This window comes from Branchiostoma floridae, chromosome 15, assembly GCF_000003815.2.
Source record: "Branchiostoma floridae strain S238N-H82 chromosome 15, Bfl_VNyyK, whole genome shotgun sequence".
NCBI classification, from domain to species: Eukaryota; Metazoa; Chordata; class Leptocardii; order Amphioxiformes; family Branchiostomatidae; genus Branchiostoma; species Branchiostoma floridae.
Genome location: NC_049993.1, coordinates 4340169 through 4355270, shown reverse-complemented (window position 1 = coordinate 4355270; position 15102 = coordinate 4340169). Strand labels below are relative to the sequence as shown.

At 43.2% G+C, this 15102-nt stretch overlaps 1 protein-coding gene across 1 annotated transcript; it reads right to left on the bottom strand.

Annotated features, from left to right (window-relative positions):
• Positions 1-421: 421 nt before the first annotated feature.
• LOC118431952 lies at positions 422-12610 on the bottom strand (the record flags this gene model as incomplete). Its single annotated transcript, XM_035843400.1, is given in 17 exon segments — positions 422-563; positions 829-962; positions 1421-1591; positions 1692-1769; positions 2331-2495; positions 2854-2995; positions 3319-3620; positions 3789-3930; positions 4480-4626; positions 4955-5127; positions 5415-5537; positions 6119-6257; positions 6618-6773; positions 7070-7242; positions 7761-7871; positions 9857-9950; positions 12410-12610. Coding segments are annotated over 16 exon segments (2380 nt in total), but the record flags the coding sequence as incomplete, so codon positions are not given.
• Positions 12611-15102: the final 2492 nt, after the last annotated feature.

The window sequence follows — 15102 nt, the reverse complement described above, 5'->3', positions numbered from 1 at the left end:
GGGGGGGTAGGTCGATTCGCGATTTTTAACCGGGAATATTATGCCGGGAAAGGAATATATGCCGGGAAAGGAATATACACCGGAAAGCTTGTACGGGCTTGTACGGAAAGCTTGTATATTCCTTTCCCGGCATAATATTCCCGGTTATAAAATCGCGAATCGACCTAAAACCCAAGCTTCCCAGAGAGGCCGGTGAAGGAGGCTAACTATTTTTCACGATTTTTATTGGAGTCGTTGGCAATAAAAACAGAAGGTCTGCTGCAGGACCAAGGTCACATACCAGGGGCCAAAATCAATCTTGAAAGTCAAAACCAGTCTTCTAGGTCCCTATCCACTAAATATCATCATAATCCATCCAGAGGTTCTGATGAGGTTCTGAAAAGAATATCTTAATTTTTCATGGAATTAAAGATATGCTTACTGTTACACCCTAGGAGCTCCATCCGCAGGCGGGGCAGCACACCTGGCCACGTGACCGGGTTGACGCGCATGTACCTGGTCACCATGGGAACGTGCAGGTCGTGTTGGACGATAGAATCTCCGTCTGAGTTGCCTTCCAGAACCTGCCGTGATCATACGGGAGTTGCAATGTTTGTTACAGGCCTTAGCAACATCACATGGCCTATTTGCCATTAATCAATCAATCAATCAATCAATCAATCAATCAATCAATCAATCAAACAATATCTTGAAGGTGTTGCTTGTCATAGCTTGTGATTTTGTAATAGGCATATCAATCTTTACATAATTCTTTACTCACCCAGCACATAACTACCCCCTCCCCCAACCCCAACCCCCAACACGTACTTGCCCCCTCCCGACACGTACCTGTCCCCCTCCCAGTTGTGTGTACGCAGTCCAGTTTCCCGCCATGTCCTGCCCATGGAACAGTAGCCTGTAGGACGTGACGCGCCCTCCCCACTTGCCCTGGGTCTGGATTCCCGTCACGATCTTCAGTTGACCTGTTTGGAGATGTGGATAAAGAGAATCTATATTTTCCTTGTTAAGATGAGAGACATTTCTTTAACGCGCTGTACAGATTTTGATATATATGGTTAGTATTTTTTGCAAAATATGTAAGTCATTAACAAAGAGAAAGGCTATGCAAAATATGTAAGTCTTAGAGCCTATTGTCAGAATATGCCTATGTTATATGCTTAGGTCATCTGGACCTGGCGGGGACATACATATGTGGGAAGAAAAAGTAGGATACAAAAGAGAACACGACACACGTGAACCTTAAAAATGGTAAGTCATGAGCCCAATTTGTGCATGTTTCAGCCCGGCCGGGCCCCGGGTTGGAAATGTGACCTAAGCATAAACAGCTCTGCCGGGCCCCCGTTTGGAAATTTGACCCGCATTAGGAGTATTACATGTATCCTTAGTGTTATATTGTAGGTGTATGCAATCCTCCCCTTACCCAGATCCACCTGTAGCCATTGTTGAGTGTCCAGCTGGGCCATGTGCCAAGATCGGGTACCATTGATCCGCGCCTTGAAAGCCTCGTACCCAGGCTGTGCAGAGGAGGCCGTTAGCTGACTGTCGGCAATAGCGCCACTCACCATCCCTAGTGGCTGGTTACAGGCTTCAGCTGATGGTGAATATACAAGATTCAATCAATGGGTTGGTTTTGAGTAAGCAACATAGGAAAGAATGTCGAAAAGAATGTTTAATTACAAATGTCGCTGTACCTTGGGTGGAGGCTACTGTCCAACTTGGCGTTGGTACTGCAGTTGTTGAAACAGCTTCTGTCATGGAGATACTGGATCCTGAAAACAACCAAAGACTTTCTAAAACGATTATAACATCATGTTACAAACAATGCTTTTCTTTTATATAGCTGATGACCGTAGATATAGTACCGTTCAGTCGAACCGCAGGTCACCGTAGAACGCGTTATTCTCTGAAATACGGCTTACGCCGGGTCACGGACTGACCCCGCTGCATGGGTGTAAACAACAGCTTACTAGTATTTTGCAACAAAGACACCTTAGATATACATAATGTTTATACTTTTTCGTATCTACATGATTTGCCCAGCACAGCCAAGTGGATATTTATTGCATTGCAAAAGATCAGCCAACGTTGTGGCCCCTCAAAAAAAAGCAATTTTCGGTCTGTGTATTTGTGATTATCTTTTCTCCAGTTGGCCTGGACACAATCAGTTTTGTCCACAGTCGGACAGTCCAGTTCCTCACCTTTACATTGATACCAAACTTGAAGGGTAATTTTTAGGTTTTGCGTTATCTTAGAAATCGTATTGACTCGTTGTTGGATATAGTATGTGGTCAAACGTATTCATCGTGATCAGTGAGTGAGGTGGTATGTACCAATCGCATCCGTTTCAGTATCTGTTCTGGACGGCGTCACTGCTTTGGAGGGTACCGGTGTTGTGTCCCGCCTCGGTGTCGTCAGGGCAACAGTGTTCGGCTGTTCGCTTGAAGTGGTGAGGGGCGGTGTAACAGTCACGTTGTTGGCAGGAGTCACTGGAATTTCTTACAAAAGAAGAAAATACAAATCTGATTTCATTGTAGAAAGACTTTCGCATCGGATTTTTTTTTTCAAATCTGCTTTTGGACAGACGAGGACAGTGTGGCACAACATTCAAGTTTAGTACATTGAGAAGGTAAAGGTAGTATTTTTACCTCCCCGATCGAACCCATTTTTACTTCTGGATAAAGTGAAGTATGCACAATGTCGAGGGCACGGCGGGTATCGAACTCGGGACCTCTAGGTTCCGAGTCCAAGACTCTACCAGTTACACCATAAGCAACACCACAAAGGGGCAGCAGAAGCGTTCAAAGCATGTAAAGCTTGACATGTGTATCGGAGATCAAATACAGACCGCCTAACCGCTACAGCCCAGCACCTCCACGCGGAGACGGGGGTACCGGGACAGCCATGTCTGTGGGTTAAACCGCAGGTACCGAGCCACAACAGGACGGCTCAGGTCGTGAGTCACCACAGCGTCCCCGTCAGTGTGCCCGTTAAAGATCTGAAAAATATTGTCCACATGCAAAACAGAGATATGACTACTGGCTTATGTGAAGCAGTAAGGTCAGTTCGCTTATAGACCTTAGTTGCAGCTTTTATCTTGGTAAATCTTGAACGACTGTCATAAGTTTCTGTAAATGTGCATTATTTGCGTGTCAGTCCAACTTGGCAAAATTACTATCGTTCGCTCTTTTTGTTCGATAGCGTTTTCCACATCTGCGTTTTCATCAGATTGTTGAAGAATGTTTATTACAAGGTATGTGGGAATGGTTACATGACCTCTCCTGCGTATTCATCAAATGTGACAGCGCACTATATACATACCTTGTCCTGCCCAGTGCTGTTCTGATACGTCACAAACGTCGTGCCGTCGACTGAATACATCAGGCGGTATGACTCCACCCTGCCGCCCGCCAGCCCCTGGGTCTGCACCCCGGTCACCATCACGGCTCGGCGCAGGTCTACCTGCAGCCACTGGGTCGTGTCTTCTGTGTCCATCTGCCAGGCCCTGGTGCCGTTTAGCCTCGCTTTCCAGGGCTGGTAGCCGCCCTTAAAACTAGAGGCTGTCATCTGGTCGTCTGTAACAGCGCCGCTCTGTACACCCATGGCAGTACTGCAGTAACTGTCTGCAGGAATGGACAAAAACTGATCGAACCGATTTCGGTTTATAGCAGTGAAGGTACGCAGAGGAAATGGACAATCAAATATTCAAGACGTTTCTCAAATATCATACGTCTATAACCCACCAACATGGCGGGCGATATACTACGTCAGGTGTAACATGAGGCACCTACAGTCGCAGGTGAGCAGCTCCAGGCGCAGCTTGATCCCAAGCGGGCTCCAGGTGTGCGGGAGGACCCGGATGTACCGTGCGAGGATGGGCGGGCTGACGTCATTCCGCATCGAGTCGCCGTCATTCAGATTAGCTTCAAATACCTGTGGGACATCGATTACACTTGTACATGTGATATCACATCAGCTAAAAAAGCACATGACAAGCTTAAGTACATCACAGATAATGCCCATACCATCATCACGATCATTTTATAATTCAAACGCTGTCTATACACCTTTCTCACGCGGCGGCCATGATAGATCGAAGAAGAGGTCAATGAGGCAAACAGACAAAACTTATTTCTAAAATCAGGTCCCATTTAGTTTTCCCCCAAACCACACAAATTTTCATGATATAAGATAGAATAATAAATATTACAAGAAGTGTTATGCACCGAAAGATGTAGCAATTTAGAGTAGTGTAGACTGACCCCATAGTCCCTTAAGAGATGCAAAATAAAAACATAATAATGCAAATTTTTAACGAATTTGCAGCCATTCACTTATTGGTCGATTTCCTAATTGGCAGGCTACCATTGGTCGAACTGCTAATTATGATGGACAGCCTTTTGTTTGCCACATTGAACTCGTTTTAGATCTATCATGGCCGCCGCGTGAGAAAGGTGTATTGGGCTGTCAAAGATACAGTACCTTGTCACTTCCATCCGGGTTCTTGTACATGACGAAAGACCCGTCATCCTTGACGTCACTATAGCCTATCTTGTACGTCTCTACCCATGTTCCCGTGCGGCCTTGCGTCACCACTCCAGTCACCAATGTTGGGCGGAGCAGGTCCACCTAAGTGGTAATAACAATTACATGATTAAAAACAAACAAATGATGTACTACTCTGTGCATCTTAACAGTATCTCAACACAAATTCAAGGCCAAAGGACTCAGTTCAGAAACACACAGCAAGGATAGTCACATCACCAAAAGCTGATAAGTAAAAGTCAACAACACAGTTGCCTTAAGCTTTGAAATTCCGTTTCTTCCCCACACACACAAAAATCTGAAGTGCACAAACTGCATCTAAACAGTGGCAGGCTTTCAATGAGCATGAATAGTTAAGCTTATAATCTGTGCCGATATAAATGACATGACCAGCATAACATTGTTTCCTGACCTGTAGCCAGGGTTGGGAGTCTGCCAGGTCGGGGCGCCAGCCTCCCTTGCGGAGGTTGAGGCGGGCCATCTCCGGACCCACACCGCCGTTCTTCTGGCTGGAGGCGGAGATCTGGGAGTCTGAGATCGCCAACGTCCCCAGACCGAGTGGTACTGCACAGGTGCGGTATTTGTCTGCGGAAAGTCGAGATAATATCTGTTTAAAGATAGATTCATTGTGAAGTTACCGAAAATAGCCCCCATCGACAACTATGATATGATGATGTTTCAATCCTTCGTGGAGCACTGACGAAACAATGTAGGTAATGGTATTTAATTTTACGCGCACAAGTCTCAACCACACTTTGAGATCGCCCATACGCATAACAGTATAAAGAATTGAGAGAAAAATCATGATAAAAAAATTGAGTGATAGTTAGAAATTTATCAAATTCAGTCGGCGGTGAAACATCGGCACGTACCCAGCTGTCCACACCTGTCTCCATGGAAACCGTCCTGACAGGTGCAGGTGAAGTCGTGCACACCTTGATCGTTGGTACAGGTGCTGTTGTACAGACATGGCGCCCGCAGGTGCGAACAGTCGTCTGCACAGGAGAAAACATACATTACATTTTTCCAGGTTCAGTTTACAAGCAGAAGCAGAAGCTATAACTAGGGCTGTGAACCTAACGGAGAGGAGCAAGGGCACGTAGGCAGGTAAGCGGGGCATCCTCTCGGTTCGCAGGTTTGGAAATCCAGTTGCGAATGCTACTGTTTCTGTCATTAACGTTACACAGAATGCACCGTGACTACTCACATGAGAGCAAGAAATGATATGCTGTAGCTTAAACAACTATTATACTTTATCGAACATGAAAACACTTTATATTTTTCGTTATCAACCGAATTCCTCGATATTCAAGCTTTAGAATAAATTTCTGTATCTTATGACCATGTGCACGAACGCCTAGGCCCATTTCTACTAGACAGTGCGAAAGTATAGCGGCCAAATTTCACATGAGTGACGCTTGATATCGTATTTGAAATATTGTGCAACATGTAAAAGTATGATTCAAAAGAAAAACTCTAAAAAGTTGTTTAGATCTGTGAAACCTTAAGTCGCATCTAAAAGGAGCTGTTACGTAGACGATCCTCTCAGTGTCGCGATGGAGGAAGTCATGCGTACCTTTACACGTGAGGAGGTCCAGCTTGAGCCGTATGTCACCCGGGACGGTGGAGTTGGTCGGGTACAGTCGGAAGTACCGCGCAGTTAGCGCAGATTGAAAACGTGTGGTGGTTGGCTTGACTCTGGTCACAGTGCATTGCTGTGAGTGAAAAGAATATTTCGAGATTTCGCGCCTAAACGTAGTGTATTCGTTTAAAACGTTTTCCATTGTTTCTTTATCTACATTACCTCAATACTAGTATATGTGCTACTTTATGGATTTTCCGAGTTGTGAGTTGAGTGACAAGCCAAACAAGCAAGTATGCCACTTTAGAGGGAAAGTTGTCCGTCGCGAAAAAATAGTTTCACAATATTTTGACAAATAAAAGTTTAACGATAACTTTGCTCCCAATTCCACCATAACTAAATCACAATAAATTGCACTAAATGGCTGAAATTCTTCAGTAATGCACGTTTTACCAGGATTTGTTTTTGATATGATAACACAGGCAAAACGTACAATATCCCTGTATGAAGACGGGTCTGTGTGTGGTGACCATTTGACTCCGTCCAGACTCGTACTGACGGTGAAACTTGTGACGTAATACGGCGATCCTTGTTGCCTGATGCCTTCCGTGATGACCCCCACTATTGTAGAGGTTACGTTAAGGTCCACCTGCAATGTACATACATGTAGTGGAAGTGTTACGCCTTGAACTTGCTTGTACACATGGTCAAGTCCTGCTGCAGTACCAAGGAAAGCGCCAGGGCCATTTCCACATACCAAATATTGCAAACAATCCAGATATTCTTCAGATATGGTGACCACAAACATTTGGACACAAACACACAGACAGAGTGACCCGATACAATACCTCCATCATCTGGAGTTAAGCAGGTAAATATCTAATTTACGCATAATCAGAAGAAACAATAGAGGAACTCTTAGCAATAACCAGCGCGCCCACACACCTGTATCCAGGGGTTGCTGTCGTCTGCTTCTGGTCTCCATGGTACAACTCCATGCAGTCTCCCAGCGCCATCTTGCGGGTCGTTCTTGTCTAGCGCCGAGGAGACGGACAACTGACTGTTTGTGACAGATCCATCCGCCAGGCCGACCTGATGCCCACAATCTTCCATGAGAACTACGGAGAAAAGCCACAGAGTAAGTCGTCTGTTTGTATATTTGTACTAAATTATAAACTTTATATCCGTACAGAAAATAAAGCACTTACCAACAAGCTTTCGATCAGTTCTCTGATCAAGGTCAATGATATACAGACCAGAAGTGTGACGTCAGCGATGAGTCAAAGGTGCTTGGAAGTTGGTATCGGTCCTCGTGTGACAGGCTTTGAGTCATTACAACTTGAAAAGGTTTAGAGGACAGATGGAAAGTTTGTTGGTAAGCGCTTTATTTTGTGTACGGGTATAAAGTTTAAAATTGTAACATAATGTTTCTTACCGTCACAGATGAACTTACATTTGTATATTTGTTTGAATAATGCCGTCATTCGTAAGTTCTTCTAAATAGTAGTGCCCATGTTTAGTGTACTCTGGTGATTTGCATAGTTTCTTGCGACTGACAAGAAGTTTTCCTAGATCCTACAGAGCGGTATTGAACTTTCACACATAGCATGATGTTTTTTTGATAAGTGCTACTTACAGTCACAGTGTTGTCCCACATACTCTGCTGTACATTCACACCGGTACGCATGCGCACCCTCCAGGCTGACGCAGGTGCCACCATGGCGGCAGGGGTTCAGGTTACAGCCACCTGTTACAGGTGCAGAGATTCGGTCATTAAAAGGTGTGGCTACAAAATGGTTGTATTGGTAAAGGCTATCGGCTACTAATACGTGTCAGGATTCAAGATTGATGTAGGCTTTACCATTGAAATTGTGTGTCTACGAGATTATTACGCAATGTTTGAGGTTAAATCTTCATCTCAGTGTGTGGTTCTACGAATCGACTCATTGATACAGAGACAGAAGAGTTGAAGGAAGATGGCGATATTCAAAAGTCCGGGAAACTGGAATAAGGCCAGCCTTTCGCAAATTAGGCCAGATTGTGAACATAAAATACTACTGCGTTTTTATTCCTTTTAAAGTACTGCGTGTGGTCTTATATCCTCCAAAAGTGGAAGGACAAATAGCTATAGACTACCGTCACTTTGATGAGGGGGGTCTACACCGGATAGCGCGCATCCGTTCTATTTTTATTTCTCATTGGCCATGTCCAGGGCTCGAAATACTGGGTGCATGTGCACCCAGGTGCACCCAAAATTGGAACTGTCCACCCAATTTTTTTTCAGTGGGTGCACAGGGTGCACCCAAATATTTTCTTAGGTTTATGTATGGAAAGATATCAAGTATACCAGTATACATCATATTCTTGACATCTAAGTGTTAGAAAGATAATAAAAATGTCTGTTATGTTACTTCTCAAGAATTCCATAGCTTGTAACTAAGTTTTGTTATTAGGTTTTTATTTTACATTCTACTTGAATTTAAGCGGTGCACCCAAAATTTTTTTGGTGCACCCAATTTTTTAAGCTGGGTGCACCAGTCCACCTAATCCCAAATATGAATTTCGAGCCCTGGCAATGTCGAATGATGTCGAATATCTTCTTTATCAGCTTCAAACTGGGACTTTGTCGTTCACTTTATAAATGACTCATGTAGTTCCAAGTAAATCTCATCATATGGTTTATGGCTGCCATCCCAGAATAACATCCCGATAGTTTTGTTTGTTCTGACAGAAGAGTCGGAAGATGAATCATTGACAGAAAACCAGTCTGTCAGGGGTCACGGAGTTCAGACGAAAGCATTGTCTCTACCGGGGAACATCTGTTTTCATGTCCCGTATACACCTTTCTCACGCGGCGGCCATGATAGATCTAAAACGAGTTCAATGTAGCAAACAAAAGGCTGTCCATCATAATTAGCAGTTCGACCAATGGTAGCCTGCCAATTAGGAAATCGACCAATAAGTGAATGGCTGCAAATTCGTTAACAATTTGCATTATTATGTTTTTATTTTGCATCTCTTAATGGACTATGGGGTCAGTCTACACTACTCTAAATTGCTACATTTTTCGGTGCATAATACTTCTTGTAATATTTATTATTCCATCTTATATCATGAAAATTTGTGTGGTTTGGGGGAAAACTAAATGGGACCTGATTTTAGAAATAAGTTTTGTCTGTTTGCCTCATTGACCTCTTCTTCGATCTATCATGGCCGCCGCGTGAGAAAGGTGTATTATCGCCAAAATGTCACCGATCAATGTAACAGACTTGGTGCTACTGATTGTGAACTTCGCTAAGACAAAAGCAACAAAACAGAGCATTGCATCATAGTACATATCATAACGTTATTGTTTCATTTACATCATTGTTTTGTCATCAAGCTTGCATAAGGCAGCAAATGTGACGTTTTGGAGTACCTGCGGGTGGTTTGGGTATTTTGTGATAGGCCATTGAGTATATCATGTAGTTTTCATCCTTTACTATCAATAGAAAATTGAACTAAAAAAAAATAAGAATATGTGATTAGTACGACTCTTTATGCAGTGGCTTTAGAACATGCTTTTTATCGTGCTGTACACACACAGTGGCTATGTTACATACTGCTTAAATTAGCTTTCATATCCACGGCGCAGATCACCAAGGAAACACACTTGTCCTACATACATATTACCAACATGGCGTTATTATACGAGCCATTTCGAAGGACGTTTATCAGAAGGAAGCAGAATACCTGCTGACACCCCCCGGCTTCCGCTCAACAGCACGGCACACACCAGCAGAAGCGCTCCTCGCGGACACGCGTAGTACTGCATCTTGGCAACCACCTGTGGATAAAGTAGCGTTAAAACAACTCTTGCCCTTCACCTTTCGGCATGTATGTTTCTAAACACGAAGAAGTTGGCAACAACACGTAATGGCGTGTCACAAGCAAGGGTCTGATTTATATACTGCTGAGCTAGTGTTGTTACGAACCAGTCAAACTGGTTGACCAAATGATCATAGATCCAACACAGATATCGTTACTACATGGTCCAGCAGGTGTTTTGTAAGTTTTTAGCAGGTATGTGGCCAGATGGCCCCAGGCGAGGTTAGACAGGGTTTAAGAACTGCTATTGTTAACCCTTTCTCCACAAAGGGAATAAGTCTTTAACTAGAGTACCACGGTCCCAATACCTTCGCTAAACTGTGTTAACCTTTATGATTGATGCAATATAGATGTTTCTCATTGGGTATGCTGAAAAGTCCTTATTTATTGGAAACAGTTGTTTATCATCTACATCTAGAAAACAGATGTTTTCCATTGACAGTTTATTTTGACAAAGACGGGTATTCCCTGACAAGCACTTTCTTTATGCAAATGTAATCTTGACTTGAATAATTTAAGGTGAACCTACTTTGCAAATAGTGTTCCTTCAACTTTTTTATTGCCCCAAAAGACATCCAGCTATGAACTTTAAGAGCCAAAACAGCCCGACCGGTAGATATACAGTACTCTATTCCAAGCACAGATCTGGTAGTCCTGCTATTATGCCATAAACAGAATTAAGTATTGCATTACCATGTTGACAGACACAAACGTACAATTCCCTCATGCCATCGCCTTGTTGTACTTTCCTTTCTACATTACAGTGCGTTACAGTGGAGTCATAGATTGAGTTCACTTGCACTGCTGTCTAGTAAAATAATCTGTTTTGATCTCACTTTCGTCAATCGCCACCTGGGATTTCTTAAAAACGACATACATTAGTTTTATGATTCAGCTAACTAAGGACAAAACACAACACTTCTGACCTGCACGCACAGGTAACACCCATTGGTGTGGTCTCCTCTTTCACTTGAGCCAGATTATGTTGTCCGAAGTTTCACGTTTACAACGTTTTTTTTGTGACCATACGTCAGGTATGTGCCAGATGGTCCCATGAGAGATTAGACAACTGATCCTTTATCTACATAGGGAATAAGTCTGCAATGACTGGCACATACGTTACAGAACGACTTAGCTAGATTAGTCTTATGACTCAGCTAACGTTAGAAACAAAAGAAAACAAAACACCATTATGCTTACCTAGCTGCAGGCCCCCATGTGGTCTCCTCCTCTTTCAGTTGAGCCAGATTTACTGTTCCAATTCTCACAATTGTTAACAACGTTTTGTGACCAGACGTCGCCTGTAGCACCCACATAGGCCCCGAATTACCCCTGCCTGTAGGTTACTGAGACACCCCAACTAATAATAGGCCGTCCTTAGCCTACCGTGGATATTATAAACAACAGAAAGTCTTGTCAGCGATAACGTAATGGCTTCAAGATGTTGCACAAGCCTCATTAGCAAGGTCAGCTCGAGAGCGCACTAGATTTTCAGAAAAGGCAGACACCGTGACTGAAGCGTGAGTAATAAAGGTATACAGACAAACGACAGAACGGAGTTTGTTATTGTAAGAAGTGCGTGTTGACTAGATATGAAAAATACTGCACAGATAGCTGATAAGGGGGTCTGTCATTCAAGAAGTGTGTTTACTTCGTAGGCAGAAGTCACAAGGCCAGACGCTTGTATCGTTCGCCTGGAGCCTTGGGCTTATCTTGGAGGGCAATCTGCTGAGTCGGCTAAAGTCTGCATTCTTGGCAGGGTTCTCTTAAACGTTAATCAGGGCACGTAGGTGGTGGTTGGGAGGGGGAATGAGGATATCAGAGGGGTTCAGACAGAAACGTTTGTCAATGGCGGATGCTGAAACTGTTCTGTCGTCATGTTAAAACCACAAGATCACAACTAGACTGTGATTAAACACATGCTGTGGTTTAATTGTTCCGGATTTATAGTAACGTGCTAAATACGATATTGCAGCAACAGATATGGAGGACAGGTATTTTGCACACTTAGGCTTCCCCTCCGTCCCTTCTAGAATCTTTAACTTTTGAACAAAGTCCTACTTTTGCATAAAGTTACTTCATACATCGGACATGCAATATCTAACGTTAGAAAAGAACAGCTGAGAAATAACGAATACTATAAAAGGGGAAATGTTCGCCGGGATATAATTTCGCGGTAGGGAGAAAATGGAGTGTTCGCTTTGTTCTTACAAGCTCTAAAGAGACATCTTGGTTAAGTTGAAACTATAATACAGGGCTTTACTGTAAAGAGGAAATGTTCGCATGAACAGAAAACCACCACAGATATCCCCCTTTTATAATCAGAACAGAGGCCATGTTGCAAAAGTAAGGTACATCTATAAGGTGCGTTGAACCCTTAGTAGAGATGGTAAATATGTACATAAAGTAGGTACTTACAAATAAAACACGACAATCCAGTCTGGCAACAACTCAACCAAGGCAAGTAGGCCAACAGACCCGTGAAAGGTTCACGCTCTGTCTAGTGTGATGAATGTCAAAGCATGATAGATGTAACGCAAGAAGTCCCGCTCCGAGCCGAGAGCTTATCGCGCAGGGACCAGACATCCGCCGCAGGCCGCCCGGCCACCTGTGAACCCGGCTACATCACAAACATGAGCACGGCAAAGGTCATGTACGGTGAGGATTTGGAACTCTCCAAGCAGAGGTTCGACTCCGACATCTTGTGGTCTGATGACTAGATGTTTATTGTACAAGCGGATGGATGAACGGTTAGGTAAAAGATAAAAAGTTGTGCTAGGAAATCGGTCTCCAAGCAGATGTTGGGGTGTAAGAGCGTAAGGTTTTCCGTGTGGCGGATGTGCCTCTCTGATAGTCCATTGCTTCAAATTAACAGACGAACAGCTGATGAAATGCCCATAATATGAAGGACATTCAAGCGGACGCCAACAGATATCATTGAAATACTTATTACGTACAATAAGTGATGCGTACATGAATGTAGGTGGCGCTTCGACGGACGGCCACGGCCGTTGCACAACGCCTAAAAATCAGCCCATCTCATGTCAATCTGTGTTAGAAAAAAATCCATGGATACGTGAAGGTGTGTGGATATGTCTGCGAAAGTATTCACCGGCTTCAAACCTAATATCTTGTTTATTTTCCCATTTACAAATCGGGATTACAAACCCTATGACAGCCTCATCTGCAGTACCGCTCCCGGCCGCGTCCTGAAAAGTGGCTAAGACGACCGTCAAATTGCCGAATTTCGGTCTTTTCGGGAATGGGGAAATGGTGAAAGGCTCGCAAAGGGGTTAAATTTTCTACGGTTTATTTCGCCTTATTTTCTAAAAGTGACCGTCTAAAACCAAGAACAACTAGAGTTTGGGGACCTCATACCTCCATGAAATATTTATTGCTTTTTTGTGGATGGTATGTATGTTTATAGTTGGTTGTATTTGAGAGTAATGGGAAAGTAGTGGTGTATTTATTTAATGACACAGAGGATGTCCATCTGATTAGTAATTATTAAAATGTGACACTTAATTGTGTAATGTGCGTTTAAGAGGTCGACGGCATATGGTAGCGTGTTGATGTTTGGCATTTAAACTGTCTTAAAGGTTGTCAGCATTATTGAGGTTCGACTATGTGCCTCAGAGCGGTGTGGTGGGAGGAAGTTGGGAAACTCAGAAAGAAGAAGGGATGTGGCCAACTTTAGTCAGATGGTGATTTGATTTTCCACCAATATGTCATAACATCAGCTGTTCACACGGTACAAAAATGAGATGCACACTTTCCTCTGATAGCCCTACATCAACTGTAAGATGAATACTTGGCGCCAACCCCGTCTGCTAAAAAACAAGTACCATTGGCTACGAAAGAGACAACTAACAACTGTCCCTTATCGTAACGAAATCAGAACATCTGTATCGCCCATAAAACTGCTGACACCCAACCCATCTAAGATGAGAGGACCTAATGGAATTTTAATCACCATGTCACTCAAATCAGCAGTACAGTATGTGAGACATCCATACCTGTTAAGCATTACCGTTAAATGTACCTCAACTTCTTACAATTATACTTACGCTTCACATCTCCATAATATCCTAAGCAGACATAAATAAAACTAATTATCATATTAAAAAAACTCGGGGTTCCCCAAACAGCTGTCATACAAATCACCTCACTATCTGCTTGGAGCTAAGCCCATTAACAAACACTTAAAGCACGATGCCTGTTCTAATATATCGCAGATATAGGGGGGATTTCTGATATTACTACATCGATTATAACGACAGATACGGCGCCCAAAATCACATCTTTTCTAGCTTTCATCGCAGCCCACCAACACAACAAGTATGAAACCAATCCATCCAGCCGTTCTTGAGTAATCTTGTACACAGACAGAGACACATAACAGAAAATATAACCTCCATGACATTTCATGGAGGTAACTACTGTGCCAACTGTTACAAATATTTCAAACAGTCCTAAGCAGACATAAATAAAACTACTGGGGGTTCCCCTAACAGCTGTCACCTCACTATCTGCTTGCAGCTAAGCCCATTAACAAACACATACAGCACGATGCCTGTACCAATATATCTCAAATATAGGGGTGATTTCTGATATTATTACATCAATTATAACAACAGATACGGCTCCCAAGATCTCATCGATTCGAGCTTTCATCACACCCCACCAACACAACAAGTATGAAACCAATCCATCCAGCCGTTCTTGAGTAATCATCTACACAGACAGAGACACATAACAGAAAATATAACCTCCATTCCATGACATTTCATGGAGGTAACAATATTGAAGACATTTGACAAACCAAACAACTGCATATTGTGTCACAAATGACATTTTGTCAATAGAAGTGGTCGAGTGTCCTGGATTTCTGGAAGGCCACCACATCCCAATTTCTAACCTGTTCCGTGACACAAGAAGACGTTGAACAAATGCAATGGTTTGGGGTTTTGTTGGTTTGTCTTTCAATATATTCAACTTTCCTTTCCGAATGATGTAAGTTTTGTGAGTTACTTGCATGAACGCCGGGGGAGCCGTTTGACGGGCAGTCTGCGAGGGAGACAAGAAGTCTACAGGTATGAGTGTAAAATTTA